Source organism: Spermophilus citellus, assembly GCF_964194105.1.
Source record: "Spermophilus citellus genome assembly, chromosome: 18".
In the NCBI taxonomy this organism is placed as follows: domain Eukaryota; kingdom Metazoa; phylum Chordata; class Mammalia; order Rodentia; family Sciuridae; genus Spermophilus; species Spermophilus citellus.
Window position 1 is genome coordinate 12,126,050 of NC_138200.1, and position 22,561 is coordinate 12,148,610.

Below are 22,561 nucleotides of genomic sequence, written 5' to 3' on the forward strand. Positions count from 1 at the left end.
GCCCAGTGCCGCCAAGATGGCGCCCGCGGCCTTGCGCCCCTCCTGACGTCATCGCGCTGCCCTCGGCTCAGCGCTCTCCTTTCGAGCCGTCAGAGGCGGAGCCGAAAAGGAGGTGGAGGAGGAGCAACCTCCTGGAGGCCTAAGGGGGCGGTCACTAAAAACCCGGCCGTGGGGAGGGGTGTTGAGAGAACGTAGCGAGAGGATTGGTTGGGAGCTACGGGGCATCCAGATCCTCCTCGTTATTGGCCTGAGCCTCAGAGACGAGAGCGTCGATTGGCAGAAAGGCCGGAGCCAGGCAGGCGATAATTGGTCGCGTGGTGCCGTCTGTGCGGCGACCGTGGAGGAAGGTAGGAGGGGCGTTGCTGAGGGTGGCTTGGGGCGAGAGTGAGGCTGCGGAGCAGGCGAGAGGCGGCGGCGGGAGCTAGAGAGGGCGCCGCGCTAGGGTAGCTGTGGAAGAAGAGCCTCTGCCCCTTCCCCGGGCGTACGAGACGGCGGAGGTGGGTGAGTGCCAGCGGGCGCGCGGAGGGCCGGCCTGGCCTCCACCCCTCCCCCGCGGCCTGTTCTCGTCATGGCTTGCGCAGTGAGGGCCCGAAGGGGCGCGCGCAGGGCGGTGAGGGCGGAATGGCACCAACGGCCGCGGGGCACGCGGGCGGCTAGGATGAGTCGGGACAGGGTGGCGGGTGGGGAAGGGGGCTAGAGTCGTGTGCAGGGCTGAGTGAGGAGGGGCGGGGCGGGGCTGAGGGTTCGGGCCGGTGGGGACTTGGGAGGGAAGAAGCGGCCTTAGTGCTGACGCCGAGGAGGGCTCCTAGGCTCCAAGGGGTATCGGGGAAAAGGACTTGGGTCGTGGGACGAGTACTGGACCCAAGTGGGGGCGGTTAGAGGGCTTTTTGGTGCCCGGGGTAGGGGGGTTAGACCATGAGGAAAGAGGTGATTAAGTTAACCCTGGGGGCAAAATCTAGTTATGTCTGGAAAGAATTAGAGCAGTGAAAGGGAACTTGGTGTAAAAAGGTATTAGGAAAAGAATATTCTTCTTTTAAGGGGAATTTAGACTTGAGGAAGAGATCCAGATGTGAAGAATGGGATTAAATTAATGTGAAGAGTCGTTCAGCCAATGTGGTGGGACATTATGTGGGGGATGATACCCTTGGAAAGGGTTGAGAGGGGCCATTGTACAAAGGGTATGTTCATATGAAAGTGTTTGGGTGTCCCTAGAATGCACTGAAGGGAGGTAGTTTTTGTTCGCTCATTTGCTTTTAGTATGGGTAACTAGGCCAAGGTGAAGATGTGTTTTGGGTAACCCTGGGGGGTGATGTGATGAGAGAGATCTGTGTGCTAAAGAGAGGGTGGTTTGGATATCCTTGTGATGGGAAAGATGCTACATTGATAATTAGAAATCTAGGTATCTCCATAGTAGTATCCTGGTGAGAAGGATTTGGATGTGAAGGGATTTGTCTTCCAGGTTAGAGTGGTTATGGGGGATCTGCATATCCCTGAAGAGGATTTGTCTGTGGAAAGGCTGTGTGGGAAAGGAGTTTGAGCCATTAGGAAGGGTAGTCTGAATATTTCTGGATTGAGTTACAGAGTTGGGGAATCTTTTTACAAAGAAGAAAAATTAAGTTGATGTGAAGTAGGTGTTTGGGAATTCCTGGAATAGGTTAAGGTTGACCTGGGCATTTATGCAATGAAGAGGGACTTAGGTTCATATGAAGGAATATGGGCACCAAGGATGAATTTGGGTAGCTGTGTATGAAGAAGAGGGGTTTAAATCAATGTGAAGAGGGGATCTGGGTTCGGAGAGGGTCTTAGAATTGTAGACTTGTTACAGAGAAGAGGTAATTTTTTTTTTTTTTTTTTTTTGAGAGTCTGGCTGTTCTGGATAAGGGGTTAGGTGTGGGAGAGGACCTTGATTTGTTGAAGTTTTCAGTTAAAGCAGAGGGGTCTGGGCATTGTGAGGAAGTGGTTAAGGTAGAAAAAGTCTGGATGTGGAGATGGGTTAGGCTGATGTGAGAACATTTGATTGGGAAAGGATAGTTTGATGTGAGGAATCTGGCACCAGAGGGAGAGTTGGTGCTTAACAGGGGTGTGTGTAAAAGAGAGGGGTTATGTCATGTAAGGGTGCCAAAAGTGGAGTGGCAGGTCACTGGGGCAGTTTGAGTGATCTGGGTATAAAAAGTGGTCTGAGAACCTGAGAGATAGAACAGAGTCCTATCTATCCCAGAAGAGTGTAGCCAGGAGAAACAGGTAGTGAAGGCCTATGTGAAGATTCTCCTGAGTACCTTAGCAAGGGTAATGTGAGTTGTAAGGGATCAGTGGAAGGAGATCTAAGTGGAGACAGGTTCTTGTGTGATGGGTTGGGCCATGGGTCCTGCTATGAGGAATGGGAGATGGAGGGATTAGACAGGTTATAAGGATTTGGTGGGTGAATTTTTATGTGATTCAATTGAGAGATGAGACTTGGGGTGGACCCTGGGAAGGGACTGCTGGGAAGGTTTTGCACTTGGTGTTTTCATTTTGTGTGTTCAGGAAAGGAAGCATTGTTAGGGAGGGAAGTTGGAATAGAAAAATCAAAGGAAGAAGTTAGGAGAGGAAATAGTTTTAAGATAATAGAAGGTAGGGGTGATAAAGGGAAAGAAGTGTCCCTAGGAAGAGCTGATTTGACCCTGCTCTCCCCTCTTACAGCCCAGGGCCTTACTGTTGCAATGACTGAGGAATCAGAGGAGACAGTCCTATACATTGAGCACCGCTATGTCTGCTCTGAGTGCAACCAGCTCTATGGATCCCTGGAGGAGGTGCTTGTGCACCAGAACTCCCATGTACCCCAGCAACACTTTGAGCTGGTTGGTGTGGCTGACCCTGGAGTCACTGTGGCCACAGAAGCAGCTTCAGGCACAGGCCTCTATCAGACCTTAGTACAGGAGAGCCAGTACCAGTGCCTAGAGTGTGGGCAACTGCTGATGTCACCCAGCCAGCTCCTGGAGCACCAGGAGCTGCACCTGAAGATGATGGCACCACAGGAGGCAGTGCCAGCTGAGCCACCACCCAAGGTGCCCCCACTGAGTTCCAGCACCATACACTATGAGTGTATAGATTGCAAGGCTCTCTTTGCCAGCCAGGAACTCTGGCTGAGCCACCGGCAGACACATCTTCGGGCCACACCCACCAAGTCTCCTGCCCCAGTTGTCTTAGGGTCCCCAGTTGTCCTAGGGCCCCCTGTGGGCCAGGCACGAGTGGCTGTAGAACATTCCTACCGAAAAGCAGAAGAGGGAGGGGAAGGGGCTGCTGTCCCATCTGCAGCTGCCACCACCACCGAGGTAGTGACTGAGGTGGAACTACTACTCTACAAATGCTCTGAGTGCTCCCAGCTCTTCCAGCTTCCAGCTGACTTCCTGGAGCACCAGGCTACCCATTTTCCTGCTCCTGCCGCAGAGCCTGAGGAGCCTGCCCTACAGCAGGAGACTCTGACCCCGTCACCTGCAGAGGTGCCTGTGTCTCAACCTGACCCTCTGCCAGCTTCTGACCACAGTTATGAGCTACGTAATGGAGAAGCAATTGGGCGCGATCGCCGGGGGCGAAGGGCCCGAAGGAACAACAGTGGAGAGCCAGGTGGGGCAGCCACCCAAGAGCTCTTTTGCTCAGCCTGTGATCAGCTCTTTCTCTCACCTCACCAGCTACAGCAGCACCTGCGGAGTCACCGGGAAGGTGTCTTTAAGTGCCCCCTGTGCAGTCGTGTCTTCCCTAGCCCTTCTAGTCTGGACCAGCATCTTGGAGACCACAGCAGTGAGTCCCACTTCCTATGTGTAGACTGTGGCCTGGCCTTTGGCACAGAGGCCCTCCTCCTAGCCCATCGACGAGCTCATACCCCAAATCCTCTGCATTCGTGTCCTTGTGGGAAAACCTTTGTCAACCTCACCAAGTTCCTTTATCACAGGCGTACCCATGGAGCAGGGGGTGTCCCTCTGCCCACGACACCAGTCCCACCAGAGGAGCCTGTCATTGGTTTTCCTGAGCCAGCCCCAGCAGAGACTGGAGAGCCAGAGGCCCCAGAGCCGCCTGTGTCTGAGGAGAGCTCAGCAGGGCCTGCTGCCCCAGGTACCTACCGCTGCCTCCTGTGCAGCCGTGAATTTGGTAAAGCTTTACAGCTGACTCGGCACCAACGTTTTGTGCACCGGCTGGAGCGGCGCCATAAATGCAGTATTTGTGGCAAGATGTTCAAGAAGAAGTCTCATGTGCGTAACCATTTGCGCACACATACAGGAGAGCGACCCTTCCCCTGTCCTGACTGCTCCAAGCCCTTCAATTCACCTGCCAATCTGGCGCGCCACCGACTTACACACACCGGGGAACGACCCTACCGCTGTGGGGATTGTGGCAAGGCTTTCACGCAAAGCTCCACACTGAGGCAGCACCGCCTGGTGCATGCCCAGCACTTCCCCTACCGCTGTCAGGAATGTGGGGTACGATTTCACCGCCCATACCGCCTGCTTATGCACCGCTACCACCACACAGGCGAGTACCCATACAAGTGTCGTGAGTGTCCCCGCTCCTTCTTGCTGCGCCGGCTATTGGAGGTGCACCAGCTTGTGGCCCATGCTGGGCGCCAGCCCCATCGCTGCCCCTCCTGTGGGGCTGCCTTCCCCTCCTCATTGCGACTTCGAGAGCACCGCTGTGCAGCTGCTGCTGCTCAGGCCCCACGTCGCTTTGAGTGTGGGACCTGTGGCAAGAAAGTGGGCTCAGCTGCTCGGCTGCAGGCACATGAGGCGGCCCATGCAGCTGCTGGGCCTGGAGAGGTCCTGGCTAAGGAGCCCCCAGCTCCTCGGGCTCCAAGAGCCACTCGCACCCCAGTTGCTGCCTCCCCAGCAACCCTCGGAGGTACTGCCACCACAGCCTCCTCAGCCCCTGCCCGACGCCGGGGCCTAGAGTGCAGTGAGTGCAAGAAGCTGTTCAGCACAGAGACATCATTGCAAGTACACCGGCGTATCCACACAGGAGAGCGACCATACCCATGTCCAGACTGTGGCAAGGCCTTCCGTCAGAGTACCCACTTGAAAGACCATCGGCGCCTGCACACAGGTGAGAGGCCCTTTGCCTGTGAAGTGTGTGGCAAGGCCTTTGCCATCTCCATGCGCCTGGCAGAACATCGCCGCATCCATACAGGTGAACGACCCTACTCCTGTCCCGACTGTGGCAAGAGCTACCGCTCCTTCTCCAATCTCTGGAAGCATCGCAAGACCCACCAGCAACAGCATCAGGCAGCTGTGCGGCAACAGCTGGCAGAGGCAGAAGCAGCTGTTGGACTAGCTGTGATGGAGTCTGCAGTAGAGGCGCTGCCCCTGGTAGAGGCCATTGAGATATACCCTCTGGCTGAGGCCGAAGGGGTCCAGATCAGTGGCTGATTCTACCCTGTTTCCCTTTTTAGCATCACCATGCCTTGTTGCTAAAGGCCCTCTTCCAGCATCCCCTTAAACCTCTGTACATACTGTGCCCCTTTTTCTTTCCCCTCCCTGCCACTGTGTAAGTTCTGAAACTGGATTTATTCTCTTTTCTTAAGGGGATGCTCTGGGGTCCTTGACATGCATAAAGGTGCCCCCACAACCCTCCACCTGTTAGCATTGGTGACCCCGAAGTAAAAGAGTCAATAAAGACTGAGTTAAACATGTGTTTTTGTCAGGCCTAGCTGTGTAGAATGGAATTTGGGAGTCGGGGCCTAGTACTAGGTCTGACTATGCCTACATTCCCAGAACCCAGTACAGGGCTTAGCGGGTAGTAGGAGCTCCTCGTGAACATTTGCTGGATTGAAGGGTCTATAGGCATGGCGCCCAGAGCAGGAACTTCTCTGGTATTAAAGGGAGGTAACATGACTTTCTTGCCACTGGAGGTCCCCACAGCCCTGCAGAAAATGCTCAGAGCTTTTCTGCTAGTGGTTAGGAATGTTTGGAGAAATCCTTAGATTCTTACCAGCCTCTGTCCCTTTACTTCTTGCCTGATGTGGCCCATGTCGCCCAAGGCCATCTGGTTTACTCATAGGGTCCCTAAGGGTAAACTCAGGTTGGGCATATTTCTGGGACAGTAAAGCAGGGTGGTTCCTGAGGTCAGACTCAGCTGTGGAATTGGATAAGATTGTGAATAATGTGTCACTGGGGTAGGAAGAAGCATAAGAGGAGGTAGCCCTCCTGGAGTTAGACTGTGGCTCAACCAGTACATTTTGTGGGGGAAGAGGCAGTGCTGGGGTGGCTTCCCAGTTTTAGAATATCTAGTTATCTATGAGTTGCATTATTTTGCATAACATTTACACTGGTCCTGTAAAGAACATTTTTGCAGGGAAGGTGTCTAACATTGAGGTAACTTCCCCAAGGTCAGTTCAACCCAGACAGAGCAGAGCTTGAATTTAAGTCAGGTTTCATTTAGCTTAATCATCCATATACTTTTCACTCTATTTCCTTTTACATAACTGGGGGAAGGTGGTAGAGACAAGAGAATGGAACATGATCAGTTGCTATGCCAGCCTTGCCTCTAAGATGCCACCTCCTGAGATGTCTCCAGATAGTTCTGTTGGAAAGAATTCTTAATTTGGAACCCCAATACAGAAGTAGAAAGAAAAGCTATATTGAAATTCTGGGAATGGGAGGCCCAGGACCTGCCCAGTAAGCATCCCTGATATTCTATTCTCTTCAGACCTTTGGCTCTCTGGGCATTGAGGCCCTAGGATGTCATTTGAAGATCAGAGGTTTAATCTGTTGCTCAGCTGAGAGGAGTTACCAAGGCCACACAGGCAGTTAGAGGTAAGAAGGGCTAGAAGTCAGGTCTTCTAATTCCACTGCTTTTCTAACACATTAGCTTTTTTACAAAATAGTTAATTTTTAAAAAATGTGCTCATCATTTGATGTCCTAAAAGCACCTAATAAAGAGCAGTTCGTTAAGTAGTTGTTTCCCACTATGGTGTGTTGATGATGGATATCATCTTCATATTGCGTATCCTATAGAAAGGATTTGAACCACTGTAGACGATCATGCCAGGTCCCCATAATTACCCATAATGTTTCCTGAACTGCACTCCTGAGGTGCTATAATATCCTGAAAGTAGTATCATAAGTGCTTAGAAAGATTCATCCTTGCAAAACCAGACAGCAGGCTGAATTAAGGAAAAAAAAAAAAATGGGCAGGGTGCAGTGGTGCATACCTATAATCCCAACAGTTTTGGAGGATGAGGCAGGATCAAAAGTTCAAAGCCAGCCTCAGCAATTTAGTGAAGCCTGTCTCAAAAACTAAGAAGGGCTGGGGATGAGGGTTAGCCGTCAAGTGCTAAGGGGTTTAATCCCTGGTAGCTCTCCACCCCTCACCCCCAAAACAATAACAAAAAGGAATGGAGAAAAAAAGAGTATTGGTTGACCACAGACCAAAAAAAAAAAAAAAAAAGCTTTAAACAGAATAACAACTATGATGATAGGGTGACTGTCCTTTATTATTATTTTCTGGAGCCTATAATAAAAGCTTACACATAAGAAAAGTTTACCCATGCAAACAAAGTTTGCGAACAAATTCCGGGAAAGTATTATTCCCCATCACCCTGCTGAAACTCAGATGCTGTTCAGTTGAACCTTTGTTTAAAAAAAGGCAGTACTGACTACTTGTTGGATGTTGGTGTTCAAGTTGGACAGGCAAAGGTTCTCAAACTCCACAATGATTTGTTGGGCAATTCCTTGTGAGTTTTGGACCCAGCAAGCAAATCTAGGGTCAGATACCAAATCTGTTGGTGAACACACCAATTCTGATGAGAGCGGCTTGGAGGCCCTTAACAAGAGACTTGCATTGACTATTTTGGAATGGAAGTCAAATAGTCAAAAGAACTGAACACTGCTCCTCTAGTATCCAGTGTTCTCTTTTCTTCCCCCACAGTACTAGGGTCTTATTTAACCCTGGGCCTCGCACATGCTAGACAAACATATCCTCAGCCTTTATTTTATTTTGAGAAAACGTCTCACTCTGTTGCCCAGGTTGACCTTGAACCTGTAATACCTCTGTCTCCCAAGTAGCTAGGATTACAGATGTGCACCATCACACTCGGTACCCAATATGCTCTTAACAAGAGTAGGCCCAAATGTAACTAGAAGGTGGGGCATGTACATAAACTGGGCACATTCACTGGGCTACAGGTGGACACATTTGAGGCTTCAGGACAAGTGGCAAACTCTGAAGGGTGCTCTGGTGTGCCGTCTGCTTGTCACAAGATGATCTGCATGGTTCTGACTGTACCACTCTGAATGCTGGAGCCTGCACCAAAAGATCCTCCTCAGCACACTATCCTGAAGTTCCTATCCTGCTGATTTAATTAAGAGTTGTAGAGGAGCTTGCTTGACTTTTTTTTTTTCTTTTTTGCTGTGGTGGGAACAGAACCCAGAGCCTTGTGTACGCAAGGCAAGCTCTAATCTGCTGAGCTATATCCCTCGCTTTTCTTTTAATCTTGCCAAAATGATGCATCGCTAATACTTCATTACTAAATTATTAAACCCCTCACCCAGTCTTTTCTCCTTTCCATTTCCTTCTTTCCCTACCCTTTGCTATTGGATTTGGAATCCCAGCACCTGTATGCCACACAGACATCAGATGATAATTCAGTGACAAGAAAACCCCAATGGCTTTCTCAGTATATTTTTGTGAGAAAGCGGAGTGTTAAGACCACTTCTGATTTTCAATGGTGAATTCTAGGGGTCAGCCCAGGCTTGGCCTGTGAAACTATAGTTCCTGCCTATGACTTATTCAAGATAGGCAAAGAATTTGAATAAATTATATTTAATGTCCCTCTAAAAAGGAAGAAGGATGGTATGTACATTGTACCATCAAACAACATCAAAATCAACTAGTTTTAAAAGAGCTTTAAAGTCTTCTGGGGAAGCATCCAGGGTTGGAGGTGGGTAAGTACTTGCTGGTCCCTGGTTTTGTTATAGTTCTCATTTATTGACTGCTGTCAGATTTATTGACAGTGTTGTCTGTCCTAAGCGCTTTACTTATACCATCTCATTTAATTCTCTCAGCCCCATGAAATAGGTATTATCTGTTTTATAGACAAGAACACTGAAAGTTACATATTAAAGGTCATATCCATAAAATGGCAGAACTGAATTTTGAATTCAGCCTAAGTTCCAGGACTTAGTTTTCTGATTGGTAAACAATTTTGTTCGGGCCTTCTGAACATTCAGTATTTGTACAGAAGTAAAACTCTCCCTCCCCACATTACCATCCCTACCCCTATACCCTCATTTCTTCACCACCCTTCCCAGCACAGTCAGAAGACCAAGGGAGAGCAGGCATCATTTCTTTCTGTACAGTTTTTAATTTTTTATTTTTTGATGTTTGTTGTTCAGATGAATGACACACTCAAGTTACAAAAATGGGGCCTTAAAAGAAGCACATTGTACAATGAACAAGCAGATTGGAGTTAAGAACACTGAAACGCTAACCCGCTACCACGAGAAGAGACAGGGAAAGGGTATAGGATGGGAGAGGAGGGCTACCAACACAGGGGTCAGAGAACTGAAAAGGGGGTTCACTTGGGGGGATGGAGGAAAGGCAGGTGTACTCCAGAGTCTACTCAATTTTTGGATGCCACTCGGTCTCCTGTGACCACTACTTGCCACCCTTTCCAAGTCTCCCACCCAATTAGGTGAGACACCCACCCCAAAAAGGGCTCAGCCAATCAGATCTTTACAAAGTGGGGTGGTCACCCTCCCCTAGTGCAGTCCTGAATCGGGGTGTAATGGTGGCAGCAGTGGGATAAGAGGCCAGAGGGAAGTGAGAAGAGCTGCTCAAAGATTAGGACCTTGCTTTTCCCTAAAGACACCCTGCCCCTTCCTCACCCCACCATGATCCAGAGGCCTCTACAAGTTGTCAAGAGAGGCTCCCAGTTACCCTGCAAATAAATACTGAGCCCCTGGTCTTGGAGGATAGGTTGGGGGAAAGGCAGCAGGGCTGGAGGAAAGGAAGGGAGGGGGAGGGGAGGGAGGCGGGGGAGGGGTCACAGACATAGTAAATTGTTGTCTCCATCCCAGCAACACTTCTCTCTGAATTTTTTGCTCCTTTTGTTGTTGTTGTTTGTTTGGCGAGGAGCTAACATCTCAAGGACAAATACTTAAAAATATACATTATTTTTTATTTTTCTCTCCTTTCTTATCATCGTCTTGCTTTGGAGACTGTTGAGGTCAAAGTTTAAACCGCAAGAGGGAACTGCGGCTTGGAGTTTTTGTGTATTTTTTTTTTTTTTTTAGTTTTTATTTTAAATTTTTTTTCACTTTTTTTCCCAACGTATAAAAAGGTAGCGGAGTTGTCTGTGGGTTTTTTTTTTTTTTAATGGTTAAATCTTTGGTTTGTTTCTTTATTCTCTTGGAGGCCTTTATCTCTCGCACTTGCCTTTCCCACTGAGACTGGTGGGGGCCCGCGTGTCTCAATCTTGCTCAGTCTGTCTCACTCTCACTCAATTCCCCCTACCCTGGGCTAGAGGAAGAGAGAGGCACCCTGGGGTTAGGGTGGGTGAGAGAAAATAGGTCAAGAGGTCACCCCCCACTAGTTCCTTCTGAATCTTCCCAGGGTGCCAGGCTTGGAGACCATTCTCTTGGCCTTCCCCAGGGAGATGTGTGGAAAACTTACACCATCCCCCTCCTGATCTTAGCCCCAACTTCTACAGGGACCTGGGGCCCCCATCCCTACTACTCACCCCCCATACACACCCAGCCCCTTCCTCCCACTTCTAGTCTCCACTCTGCCCTCCAGAAGAGAACAGAGAGAGGTGGTTTAATTACTGGCATCTTTTTTTTTTTTTTTTTTTTTGGCACAATTAAAAAGCCCATCATTAAGTAGACCCAGTCTCTGTCCCTCCCTTAAGTAGGAGGTCAGGGATGGGAAGAAGGGAAATTCAGAGGGCTCCCCTTGCCCCAGTTCACTCACCTTTCCTCTCTAGCCCAGGCCCCTGGCCCTCTATCTGACCTCTAAGCTAGCTTAGAGCCTGGCCTGGGGTCTCCCTCCCCTATCCCCACATAAAGCTCCCCAGCTCTCCAACTCTCTCGCTCACACACAGACACACGGACACAGGCTCTGTACAGACCACAAAATAAAAACGATGAGATAGTTTTGTTTCCCGGAGTCGAGGCGGGGTGGGGTGGGGCCCAGAGTGGAAGGGGCAGGTGGGGGTGGGGGGCAGGAATTCCCCCATCACCTTCCCAGCCCTAGCTCCCTCCAGCTCCAGCCCCTTGCCCTGGCTGGCCCCCAGCCAACGATATTTGGTTTCTTTTTTTTTTTAACATTAAAGTTCTATGAGGTATTTGGTGCCTTATCTCGAGTCCTCGGAGGAGGGGGGCCCAGGGGGGAGACCTGGGGCTCACCTGCCCCTCCCTCCCTCCCTCCCGCCCCTTCCCAATATTTGGTTTCACAGCTGTAGTTAAAGCTTGGAATTTGGTTATTCCCCACCCCCCAGGAATTTTCTTTTTTCTTGTTTTTCTTTTCCAAGTTGCGGGGGTTGGATGGGGAGGGTCCCCTCTACCCCCAGCTGCATGGGGGTCCCTCCATCAAGTCAGGGCATCTGCCCCATCCCTTCCCTGCTTCCTCCTCTCTCATCGCCCCACTCCCCACACGCTGGGATGGGGAGAGGTCCCAGGTAGGGGACTTGATGGGGAGGAAGCAGGATGAAGTGGGTGGTGGTGAGTCCTGGATTTTCTTTCCTTTTTTTTTTTTTTCTTTTTCTTTTTTTCCTTTTTTTGGTCTAGAATCATAGCTTTCATTTGAGTCATCTCCACCATGCCTTCCATGCTGCCTGTCTTCTCAGAGGGGGTTTTTGGTCATCATTCCTTTCATTCTGCTCTGCTCAAACATCCTTCCTATCCATTCAGGAGCCCTTGGCCCCTCTCCACCCCTGGGCTGGGGCTTAGGTCCTTTCACCAGGCCCTTGTCAGGACATCAAATGGACAAACTCAGAGGTAGGGTGAGGGCAGGGAGCTGATTCATCGGAGATGCTTACATTCTAGCAAGGATGGGCTGACGAGGTGCCAGGCCCCATTAGTGCCAGGGGTGGGAGAGGCGCCGCTCCACCACTGCCCAGACAAGGCACCGAGGCCCTTGTGATGGCTGTCTCTGCTGCCTCTGTGGCCCAGCCCAACAGTTTTGTTTCCCGGTTGGGAGAAGGGAGACCAGAAGAAAAGAGAACGCTGAGGCTGGGGCTCCGTCTGCCTCTCTTTGGAGTGTCCAGCAGAAAGCATGGAGGCCACCCGGCCATCTCCAGGCTCCCCTCCCTCTGCTCCTGCCCATCCAGGGGCGGGGACCACTCTGATTTCAATGGCTCCAGTCCTTCACAGCAACACTTTGGTTTGAGGAGAGACACAGAAAGAATGAGATTGAGAGAAGTGAGAAAAGAGCAAAGGGAAAGGAGAAGAGAGAGGAGAGGGCAGGGAGGGAGGGAGGGCAAGAAAGAGGAAGGAGACAGGAGATAACAGAAAAAGAAATCAAAGGAGGAATCAAACCACCCGAAAACTGTTGGTTTTCCTTCGTCCATTCTTTTTGCTTTCTTCTTTTTTTTCCTGTCTTTTTTTTAAAGCTTTTTCAGTTGATTGGGGGGGCGAGGAGTTTGGGGCTCTTCACCCCTGTCCCTGACACCCTCTCTCAGCCCTGCCCACCCACTTCCATCCACCCTGGCTGAGGGACAGGCCCTGCCCCAGCCGTCCCCCTCCGGCTTTCCCGAAGACGACGTCCATGAGGTATTTGTGAAGAGAAAGAAGCATCCGTCCTTCCATCTGCCTTGGGGACCAAGGGCCTGGACCACTGGTGCAGGGGCTTGGCTCCACCTCGAGCTTCCTTCTTATTCTTGAAGAGTCCTTGTCTTCTTTCCCTTATATATTTATTTATATATATATATATCTATAAATTCTTTTTTTCTAGTTTTAATTTATTGTTTGTTTGGTTTTTGTTTGTTTGTTTGTTTGTTTTTTTGGTTCAAAACTTTGTTGGCCTCCACAACAGCAGGAGGGCAAGGTGGCTCCCAGTAGCGTCTCTCCTCTGTCCATCATCAAGATGCATCTAGGGCTGGGCAAACCCAGGGTCCAGCAAAGACTTGTGGAGGTCTCATGGGAGTGGTGGCCACCACAACGCCCTCTTGGATGGGGACCATAGGTCATGGCACTGTCCCCGCCACATGGACCCTGATGGGGATGCCATCTGGAGGAACCCACCACTGGGGTGCGTGCGTGTGTGCGTCGGGACAGGGGAGGGTAGGCATCTGCCAGTGTCAGAGGGGCACAGGGTGGGCGGAGTGAGGTGAGTTATCTTTTTGGTTTCTGGTTAATGTCAGAACGTGAAGGATCCCACGGATAGGCACTGGAATATGAATATTTTTTTTTTCAGGGAAACTGACAGGATGGAAAAAAAGACAACTTGAATGCCCTCACCTCATCACCTATTGCCTGAAACATCCACCTTCCCACAGGCTGGAGAGGGGTAGATTCCAGAGCACAAGAGGGTGACAGGGTTGAGGAGGGACTTATGAGAGCTGGAACTTGGCAAAATGGCCTAGCCCACCCTTCAAAGGGAAAAGGAGGAGGTACAGGGTGAAAAATCATCCCTGGGCCTTCCCCCGAACTCACCCCTGGCTGGGGGAGGGAAGAGGGCTAAAGAAAGACCCCCTGCCCAGGTGGGGAGAGCTGGGGGCCAGGGGAGAGGGGGACATATGGTAGGGACACATTCTGTTGAGCACAACGCTAAAAAGTCTGTACATCCTTTGGATGAAGCTACTGAATATTTGGTGTAAGGTTGTTCAGGCCCTTTCTTTCACCTTCTGGAAAAGAACATTTGATGGGTGGTTCTGAGTCAGGGCCCTTTGCCCCAGGCTGTGCCCTGTCTCTGCTGGCCCAGGGTTGGGGCAGGGGTCAGCAGGCTGGCACCAGCAGGCTGGCACATTCTCTTTTTCCTTCTTTAGCCCCCACTTGGGGGGGCAAGGTTGGAGGTTGCCCCACAGCCAGGGCTCGGCAGCATGAGGTCCGACCTGCAGGAGGCTGCTCTGCTCCTGGCTGGGGTTCTTATTTGGTGTCGTAGCAGTGAGGGTGAGCACTCTGAGGTCTGGCTCGAGACTGGTTTTTGGTTTGATTTTGTGGGGTTTTTGTTTGTTTTTGGTTTTTTTATTTGTTTTTCACCTCTGGTTCCTTTGGGGCAGCTGGTTTCTGTTGTGATTATTTTTGGTTTTCTTTTTTGTTGGTTAGTTTCTTCTTTTTTTGGTTGATTGGGTTTTTGGTCTTTCCTCCCTTGTCACTCCTGCTCCAAGGACCCGATGTACCCCCACCACTGGCCTCCTTGCCCTCTTCCCAGGCGGGGGACCAAGGTGGAGGGTCAGAGGAGTGGGAGGGGAAGCATGATGGGCCCTCACTCAGGCTTGGACCCTGCCTCGGGTCCCCCTGGGCCTCCAGGGGTCTGTGCTGCCGCCTCACTACAAGTGGAGGAGGAGGAGGACGAGGATGAAGAGGATGAGGAGGAGAGGCCAGGAGACTTGCTGGAGATGGAGGCTGCCACTGCCGCAGCCGCTGCTGAGACCAGGCCCACGCCTGGCGGGGCGCTGAGCAGGGGCAGCCCGGCGTGGTTCAAGAAGAGAGGCGAAGTTACCAGGCCAGGGCTCCCTGGGGCCGCGCCAGCCGCCCCCAGCACCAGGTTCCCGCTGCCATCAAGGCTGGTAAGGGGCAGGGTTCCACCAGAGGCCAGGGCTGGTGGGGAGAGAGAGAGGCTGGGCTGGAGGCACACCAGGCCAGGGGAGACCTTCGCCTCCCAGTGTCCTACCCCAGTGACCCCATCAGTGCAACCTGTCTGTCTCCCCATTTGTCCCACTGCCCCCATCAGCAACCCTCACACCTTCCCCAAAGGCAAGATGGGGATGAAGAGGCCAGCGATGCAGTGAGCAGGGGCAGGATGGCATGGCTGGAGCAAAATGCAGGGGGAGGGGGCTCAAGGCCCTGAGGGACAGGACTAGAGGATGGGACTGGTGACAATGGGAGTGACATGAGGCAGCACGCACCTTGGATAGTGGCCAAAGGGTTGTTGCTCATGAGGGCTGGACTTAGCCCGGAGCTCAACCCCACCATTGTGCTTCTGCAAGAGCAAAGCAGAGGCGTTAGCAGGGGCAGGGAGCTGCGGGAACTGGGGTGCAGCTCCCCACCCTGAAAGCAGCAGCGACCCAGCGTCTCCCCACAGCCTCCCCGCCTGCACCTGCACACTTACCCTGTGCTGGGGTTCAGGCCTGACAAGCCGATAGCCGAGTGGCTGCCTTGAGGACTGGGGTTTGTGCTGTTGGTGGTGGCCGGGGGTGGGGGAGTGACAGAAGGGATGGAATTGAGGGGGGGCACGGGCCCGCCCCCGCCTCCACCCCCTCCAGCTGTCCGACTGGGGTGGAGCGTCCCCACAGCTGAGGATAAGGTAGTAACTGCCAGAGAGAGACAGAGAGATGGGGTCTTCAGCTTCCACTAAGTCCCCCATCAAGGAAGTCGGGATCAACCCCAGCTTGTCATTTCCTTCAGCTCACTCAGCATCTCCTCAGCAGAACAGATTAGACATCCCTGTTCCCTCTTCCCTGAGCCCAGAGTCATCTCCTTGTGCCTCTGCAATGGGAAAGTGGTTCCCAATAACCTTAGTAAGAGCAGCGGCCTCCTACTGAACCTGTGCCAGACAGATGCTGGATCTGCAAACTATACCTGAACCACTTTGACACTGACAAGAAATGGGGCACCCAGGAGACAAAACCCCATTTAGGGACTCCTTCTAGAGGCCAAAAAGAGGGCATGAGTATGGGCATGCAGGGCAGGGAGGGACTGAGGGCCAGTATGCTCTGTCTGGGATTAAGTTTCTTGGCTCTGTCATGTCACAGCTGTGCCCTGAGATGAGCGCCTTCACCTCTCCAATGTTCAGTTCCTTCTTCTGGAAAATGGGGATATAATAGAACCTAACTCATAAAATGGGTGTGACAAATCAGTCTATAAGCTTTATAAGGAGCTTAGAATGGTGCCAGGCTCCCACTAACTATTTATAAACCTCTACTTACGATTTCTTAAACTGAGGAAACTAAGGGGGCAATATAGTGTTTGTTTATATTATTATTATTATTACTACTACTACTACTACAGTTCTGAGGATTGAACTGAGGGCTTCTGTCATGCTAGGCAAGCACTCTACCACTGAGCCACTCCAGTTCCTGCACTCTGGTCTGTGTATATTTATACGCATATCTTAGCCGAGTGGCTGCCTTTCATAATATACATTACAAAAATTGAGGCTCAGAGAGGTAAAGTAACTTCTTGACTTCACATAGCTTATAAATGACAGAGGCCAGGGACAAAAGCTATGTGTGTCACTTTTTAGCCACCTCATGCTTTTCTCACAGGAAATCCTGGAGCAAATTAGAGCCCTGGTGCTCTGGTGGAGGAGGAGGAGGGTCTGCCTTCTATCCTCTGTCCTTCCTACTCCCCCTGACCCCCAACCTCCAGACTCAGCCTGAGGCCCATGGCCACACAGCCACTGGAGAACCTCAGGCTACAGCCTGTGCAGCATCCTCCCACTCCCCTCCCGGCCTTCTGCCCTCCCTGACCTGTTGTGCTCAGACTGCTGGAAGCTTGGGACAATGGTAAAGTCCCTGCGCCCCCTTGGGGTGTGACCTGGGGAGAGAGAAAAAGAGGTATGTTTAGGCCATTGTCTCCCAGAAACCCCCATGATGCTCCCTGTGCATATGACCCCCACTGTCCTCCCCAAGGGATGGGGGAGAAGGGACTTTGTATACAATGCTACATTTGTATTATGTCACTTGCTTTCCATTATATCTTTCCTCACATTTACCCTAGGTGAGTCTGAGTCACAAGCAGGAAGGAATAATTCTCAACTGAGAGGTCTCCCTGCCTCCCACCTGGCACTCTCTAGTCCGTCTCACGTCCTCCAATGACATGTCCTTCCTATAGTGACTGAACTGAGGAGCAACTGTTCTTTGTGCTCCTGCTGACATTGGTTCTCCCAGAATGAAGATACTTGCCTTTTTAAAAAATTTTTATGGTACTGGGGACTGAATCCAGGGTTACTTTACCCTTTTACCTCCCCAGCCCTTTTAACTTTTTATTTTGAGGGAGGATCTCTCTAAGTTACTGAGGCTGGCTTTGAACTTGTGATCCTTCTGCCTCAGCCTCCCGAGTTGCTTAGATTACCAGCATGTGCTACTGCACCCAGCCACACCTGCCCTCAAAGATAAAATCTTTGTGTCAGTATTGGGATGTCATATTACTTGATTTCCTGGGATCATCCCTACGTCCAATCTCACCTTTCTATCAGCCCCGGAAGCCTTGCTGAATTTGACCCTGTCCCTCCCCATCTTAGCTCCTCACTACTCAAGATCAAATTCAAGTTCCTCGTCATGAACTTGGGGCTCCTGCCTCCAGCCATCCCCACTCGACATTGCAGCTCCACTCAAAACTGCCCAGGAGTTCCTGCAAATAAGCCTGGCACTCCAGCATCTAGGCCTGTGTACACACCACTCCCTTCACCTGCGAGGCCCTTCTCCTCACATGGCCGGCTTTGGCTTATCCTTTATGATTCAGCTCAAAGGGTCCCTCTTCCTTCCACACCCCTGGGGCAGGGGGCTCCTCTCTGGAGTAGCACTCCTCTGGAGCCCTTTCCACAAATGGAAATAAAGGAATGGGAAAAGGATGTCCCAGTTGTGTATGATACTGAGTGGGCCTGTGCACAAGCTGTGGTCCTGAGGGTTCCCCCTTGGGTATAATGATGTCCCCGCCAGGTAAAAACAAAAACAAAAACAACAACAACAACAACAACAAAAAAAAACACCTCTCCCTGTCTCTGTATGGATGTGAGCCTGGTCCATTCCCTGGTCATATATATCCATCCCCATGTTGCTATGTCCCTGTGAGAACTCTGTGTCGGTGTATATCTGTGCTTGGAAACCCTGTGTTCACGGTATGACTGTACTTTCTATGTGACTGTCCCCAGGGGCCTCTGTTCTAGGCCCTGTGGACAACCAGGTAGGTTTGTTTCACACAGGTGCCTACCGGGCTTGTGGCTCCCCTGCCCCCCACAGGGCCCTCAAGGTACCAGATGGGGGCTGTAGCTGGCTGGTTTCCCTGGGCTGGGCAGCATGGGCGCCGCGCTGCAGGGGTTGATGCGTTTCTCCTTCTGGCGTCGGTTGCAGAACCAGACGCGGATTACTTCCTTCTCCATGTGCAGCTGCTCGGCGATCAGCAGGATCTCCTCTGAGGTAGGCTTCTGGTTCTGTGGGCAGAGGGCTCGCTAGCACTGGTCTTCCCTCCTGCCACCCTCTGGGCCGCCAAGGAGGATGGGGCCTCACCGCTAGAAAACTCTTCTCTAAGGCGAAGCGGACATTTGTCTCGATGCTGGTCCTCTTCTTGCGTCTCCGGCCGGGCAGCCCGTCAAAACCCATGCTGGGGCTGCTCAGCTGGTTAGGGCTGGGCAGGCTTGAGTCGACAGACATAGTCTCTGTGCCAGGAGGAGACATGGGCTTGAGAGGGCCCTCCCCCCACCACAGCCCGCATCAGGTCCCCAACCCTAGAGCTCCAGCCCAATCTCACCTGCGTCATTGAGCCACTTCTCCAGGAGAGGCTTGAGTTTGCACATGTTCTTAAAGCTCAGGTTGAGGGCCTCAAAGCGGGAAATGGTCGTCTGGCTGAAGTCGTTGCCGTAGAGCTTGCCCATGGCCAGGCCTACATCACCCTGAGCCATGGGGTGAATACGGAGCTGAGGTCAGGGAGAGGTCTTCCAGTACTAGGGTGCCCGTCAATTAGCGGTCTACTCCCCACACCCCCATCAACTGACCACACCCCCACGCTGCACACCTCCCACCCTGCAGGGTGTCCCCAGACCTGTGTGAAGCCCAGCTTGATGCGTCGTTGCTTGAAGGTGCGGGCGAACTGCTCCAGCTCCTCCAGATCACTGGGTTCCTCGGGGTGGGATGGTGGCTCCAAGCATTTGGGGGGCTGCGGGTGTGAGAGGTGCGGGTCGGGCAGCGTGGGGCGGGTCACGGCCTGGTGGGGCGGGCAGGTGGGGTGGGAAGCAGGACGGAGGGCGAGGATGGTGCTCAGCAGTGTCTGCGCGTCCCTGGTCCCTCCCTGCAGTCCAGACTCTTCCTGCAGGCTCCCCACCACTTGCCCCAGGAAGCACCTCAACATTCACTGTCAATCCCGTTAAAGGTTCCACTCTGCTGCCCCTCATGGGTCCTGTCATTGCCTGGAACTCTCTGCACTGCCCCTTAGAATCTGCAATCCCCCAGAAGGAGCAGCCAGCTTCTTTTGCCAAGTGCTTGTTCCCTGGAATGAGGAGGAGGGGAGTGGTACTTCCCTCCTCCTCTCCACCAAGGAATCAAAGGCTGGCTCTGGCTGTGCCACTGAATTGCTGGACAGCTCAGGCTAAGGCTTGTAACTTCCCTGGGCCCCCCCTTTCTCCCTCTACAAGGGGGAAAACCATCACTGCTGCTCTGGCTGCTCACTAGGGTTTTGGAAGAATCAGGTTAAAAATAAGTGGGTTTCCAGACCCATAGAATGTACAACACCAAGAGTGAACCCTGATGTTCAAGCTATGGACTTTGGTAATAACAATGTGTCCATGTAGGTTCACTGACTGTAACACATGCACCACTTGGGTTGAGGATGTTGATAAAGGGGAAGGCTTGCATGTGAAGGACAGCAGGTATATGGGATCTACCTTCCCTGTTCAGTTTTGCTGTGAGTCTAAAACTGCTCTAAAAAATTTAAGTCATAAAAAAATTGTAGATAGGCTGGGTGCAGTGGTGCACACCTGTATTCCCTGCAGCTTGTGAGGCTGAGGCAGGAGGATTGAGAGTTCAAAGCCAGTCTCAGAAAAACTAAGGTGCTAAGCAACTTAGTGAGACCCTGACTCTAAATAAAACCCAAAATAGGTCTGGGGATGTGGCTCAGTGTTTGAGTGTCCCTGAGTCCAGTCCAGGTACCTCCCCAAAATTGTAGATTGCAAATAAAATATAAAAACAAAGACAGGGAGGACAATTGAGAGAGATGGGCAAAGAAGCAAGAGTTCTATCTGGAATGCTTCATTGTTCTAAAAATAAAAAGTCTAAAGCAGATGGTAGGAATAGGGATGTCTGTCACCCCTGATGATCCCAAACCCTGAGACCAGCTGTGGTTTGGAAATCCTAAGTTTTTCAGAGTTTGGGAAGTTTATATATAGGGCATGTATTATAGATAAGGTGACACCTCCCAATCAGGCTAAAGGCATTACCTTGTAATCAGACACATTAGCAGTTCTGCAGCAGCAGGAATATTATACCAAGAGACATAGGAAGTCATACACTGCCCCATATTAGGCAGGGCAGCTTTTGCAGCCAAATGAGTCTGGTGCCAATGTTGCAAGAACACCTTGACTTTCAGAGCATTTGAATTTCAGCACTGTAGCCAAGACCTGTATTGGTCTTTAAACTTTTCAGTCTTTCTGAACTAGTTCGTGTGTGTGTGTGTGTGTGTGTGTGTGTGTGTGTGTGTGTTGGGGGGCACTGGGAATTGAACCCAGAGGTTTGAGCAGGCTAAGCATACACTCTTTAACTGAGCTACACCCCCAACCTCTGTATATTTTCTGAAAGGGTTGTACAAGAAAAAAAAAAAAAGGAAAAAAAAAACTGAACTAAGTAAAAGGTGTGAAAGAGTCTCATTAAACTCTAGAACCCAGGCAGCAAACTGAAGGAAAGGGGTCCAGGCAAGAGGACCCTGAGGTGCCCTGGAGAGCTGATACCCTTTCTAAGGGCGGGGTGGGGGCGACTCACTCACTGCCTCCAGGTAATCACGAATATACATCAGTTTTGCAAGACATTCTGATTTGTGAAGAGAAGCTGGAAATTGGTGCTTTCTGGGAATTAAGCTGATGATGGTAAAATAAAACATCTGTGGGTCCCTCTCCCAGGACAGACTCTAAGTCTGGGAAATGAACATGAGTTAGCGCCTAACAGATGCCTTGCTCACAAGCACCCTCCAGTTTCATGCTGGAAGAAACCAAGGCATTTCTAACAGAAAGCCTTGCAACCTCCTGAAAGTTTGTGTTTGTTAAGACGTACATTTTGAGGGCATGGGGATCATCAGATCTAAATCTTTCTTCAGATTCTCAAAGGAGTCTGTGTGCCTGAAAAGGTTAAGAAGCACTAGTCTAGTTTGACTCCCTTCGTTCTCTAGAGGAAGGCACTGATCCAGACAGGAAGCATGCTTTGGGGTCACACAGAAAATCTGCGGCAGATTCCCCAGCTTCTGTCTTGGTTCCTGTGGCTTTGGGGTGGGCAATGAAAATGAGACTCCCCCACACACACCACCTCTGTTCACCCAGCCAAGGGCCCTGCTACTAGCCTGACCTGGGCACACTCAGAGGACCCTCTCACCTGTGTGGGAAGCCCGGCCCGGGGTTGGGAGGTCAGAAGAGCTCCCTGGGTTTGCTGAGGTAGCTGGAATAGATTTGGTGTCGGTAGCAGGCCTGGAGAGAAATGGGGGATACACAGGGTGAGGGAGGGATGGGGGAGGTAAGGGAACACTGTTGAGGCATCAGGGAAGTGGATTTTTGTTTGTTTGTTTGTTTGTTTGTTTTGTGAGGGAGCAGGGACAGGAGAGGAGACTTACCTGGCTGACTCTGCTGGGTCTGCGGCAGCAGGAACTGAGCAGGTGGCTGGAGGTGGTGGCCTGGCACAAGCACCAGCTGCTGGAGCTGGAGGAGCTGCTGTATGTCCTGGCAGAAAGGTGATGGACAGAAAGACCATCAGCCTGAGTCCTGGCCAGATTCCTCCCTCTCTGTATCACCTCAGTCCCCAAGGGACTAAAACAGGAACAGTGCAATTTGGCACTGGGCAGCAAGGGAGTCCATCAGTCTCTGAACAGCACCCTGAGCTGAGGGCACCCAGAGGCTTCTTTTGCCATGGGGTACCAGAGAGTCCCATATGAGCAGTCTTAGGAGAGCTCGCTCTTTATTTATTTATTTTTCCTTCCTAATGAAATATTTGCCTTGCCATACATTCCTGCAGAACAAATAGGTTTGTTTAAAAATGTAAACCAAATGGGCTGGAGTTGTGGCTCAGTGGTAGAGCACTTGCAGAGCACATAAGGCCCCGGTTCGATCCTCAGCACCACATAAAAAAATAGATAAATGAAACGAAGGCATTGTATCCAACTACAACTGAAAAATAAATATTCTTTAAAAATGTAAATCAAAATTAAGTCTTCTTTTATAAAACACTCCTAAGACAAGTGAATAGATACCCCAAATTTGTTTTAAAATACTTCAGCAAATAGAGGCTTTGTAAATTGGCAAAGCCACTTTGGGCAACTCTTTTGCACTGTTATGAATTGATAAAAAGATATACTGGAATCTTAATCTCCAGAACCTCAAAGCATAAACTTATTGGAAACAGGGTCTTTGCAGATGATCAAGTTAAAACAAAGTCATTAGAGTGGACTCTAGTCCATTATGACTGATGTCCTGATAAAAGGGCAAATTTGGAAACAGAGAAAAGATGATGTGAAGAAACACAGGGGAA

The 22,561-nt window shown here is 51.0% G+C and overlaps 2 protein-coding genes across 5 annotated transcripts in view; one reads left to right on the top strand and one right to left on the bottom strand.

Moving 5' to 3' along the window:
* The first annotated feature begins 217 nt into the window (after window positions 1-217).
* Window positions 218-5,656, top strand: ZNF574 (zinc finger protein 574). The gene is made up of 2 exons (XM_081273743.1): window positions 218-347; window positions 2,680-5,656. The coding sequence occupies exon 2, from the start codon at window positions 2,700-2,702 to the stop codon at window positions 5,391-5,393; it is 2,694 nt and encodes an 897-aa protein (XP_081129869.1). The 5' UTR covers window positions 218-347; window positions 2,680-2,699; the 3' UTR covers window positions 5,394-5,656.
* A 4,372-nt stretch (window positions 5,657-10,028) lies between these two features.
* POU2F2 (POU class 2 homeobox 2) overlaps window positions 10,029-22,561 on the bottom strand; it is a 38,026-nt gene continuing 25,493 nt past the window's right edge. For 2 of the 4 annotated variants that reach the window (XM_081275681.1, XM_081275683.1), the window contains 10 exons: window positions 21,651-21,756; window positions 21,416-21,507; window positions 18,885-19,046; window positions 18,594-18,735; window positions 18,353-18,501; window positions 18,100-18,276; window positions 16,595-16,661; window positions 15,235-15,436; window positions 15,032-15,105; window positions 10,029-14,723 (listed from right to left, as the gene is read on the bottom strand). In XM_081275681.1, the coding sequence (XP_081131807.1) occupies window positions 14,389-14,723; window positions 15,032-15,105; window positions 15,235-15,436; window positions 16,595-16,661; window positions 18,100-18,276; window positions 18,353-18,501; window positions 18,594-18,735; window positions 18,885-19,046; window positions 21,416-21,507; window positions 21,651-21,756 (1,506 nt within the window). In that variant the 3' untranslated portion in view covers window positions 10,029-14,388. The remainder of the gene's footprint in view (window positions 14,724-15,031; window positions 15,106-15,234; window positions 15,437-16,594; window positions 16,662-18,099; window positions 18,277-18,352; window positions 18,502-18,593; window positions 18,736-18,884; window positions 19,047-21,415; window positions 21,508-21,650; window positions 21,757-22,561) is intronic. The other 2 variants (XM_081275682.1, XM_081275684.1) reach the window with 1 other exon arrangement.

Bases quoted from the DNA above. Each gene is read 5' to 3' on its own strand.
- ZNF574 (XM_081273743.1), top strand. From the start codon at position 2,700: ATGACTGAGGAATCAGAGGAGACAGTCCTATACATTGAGCACCGCTAT.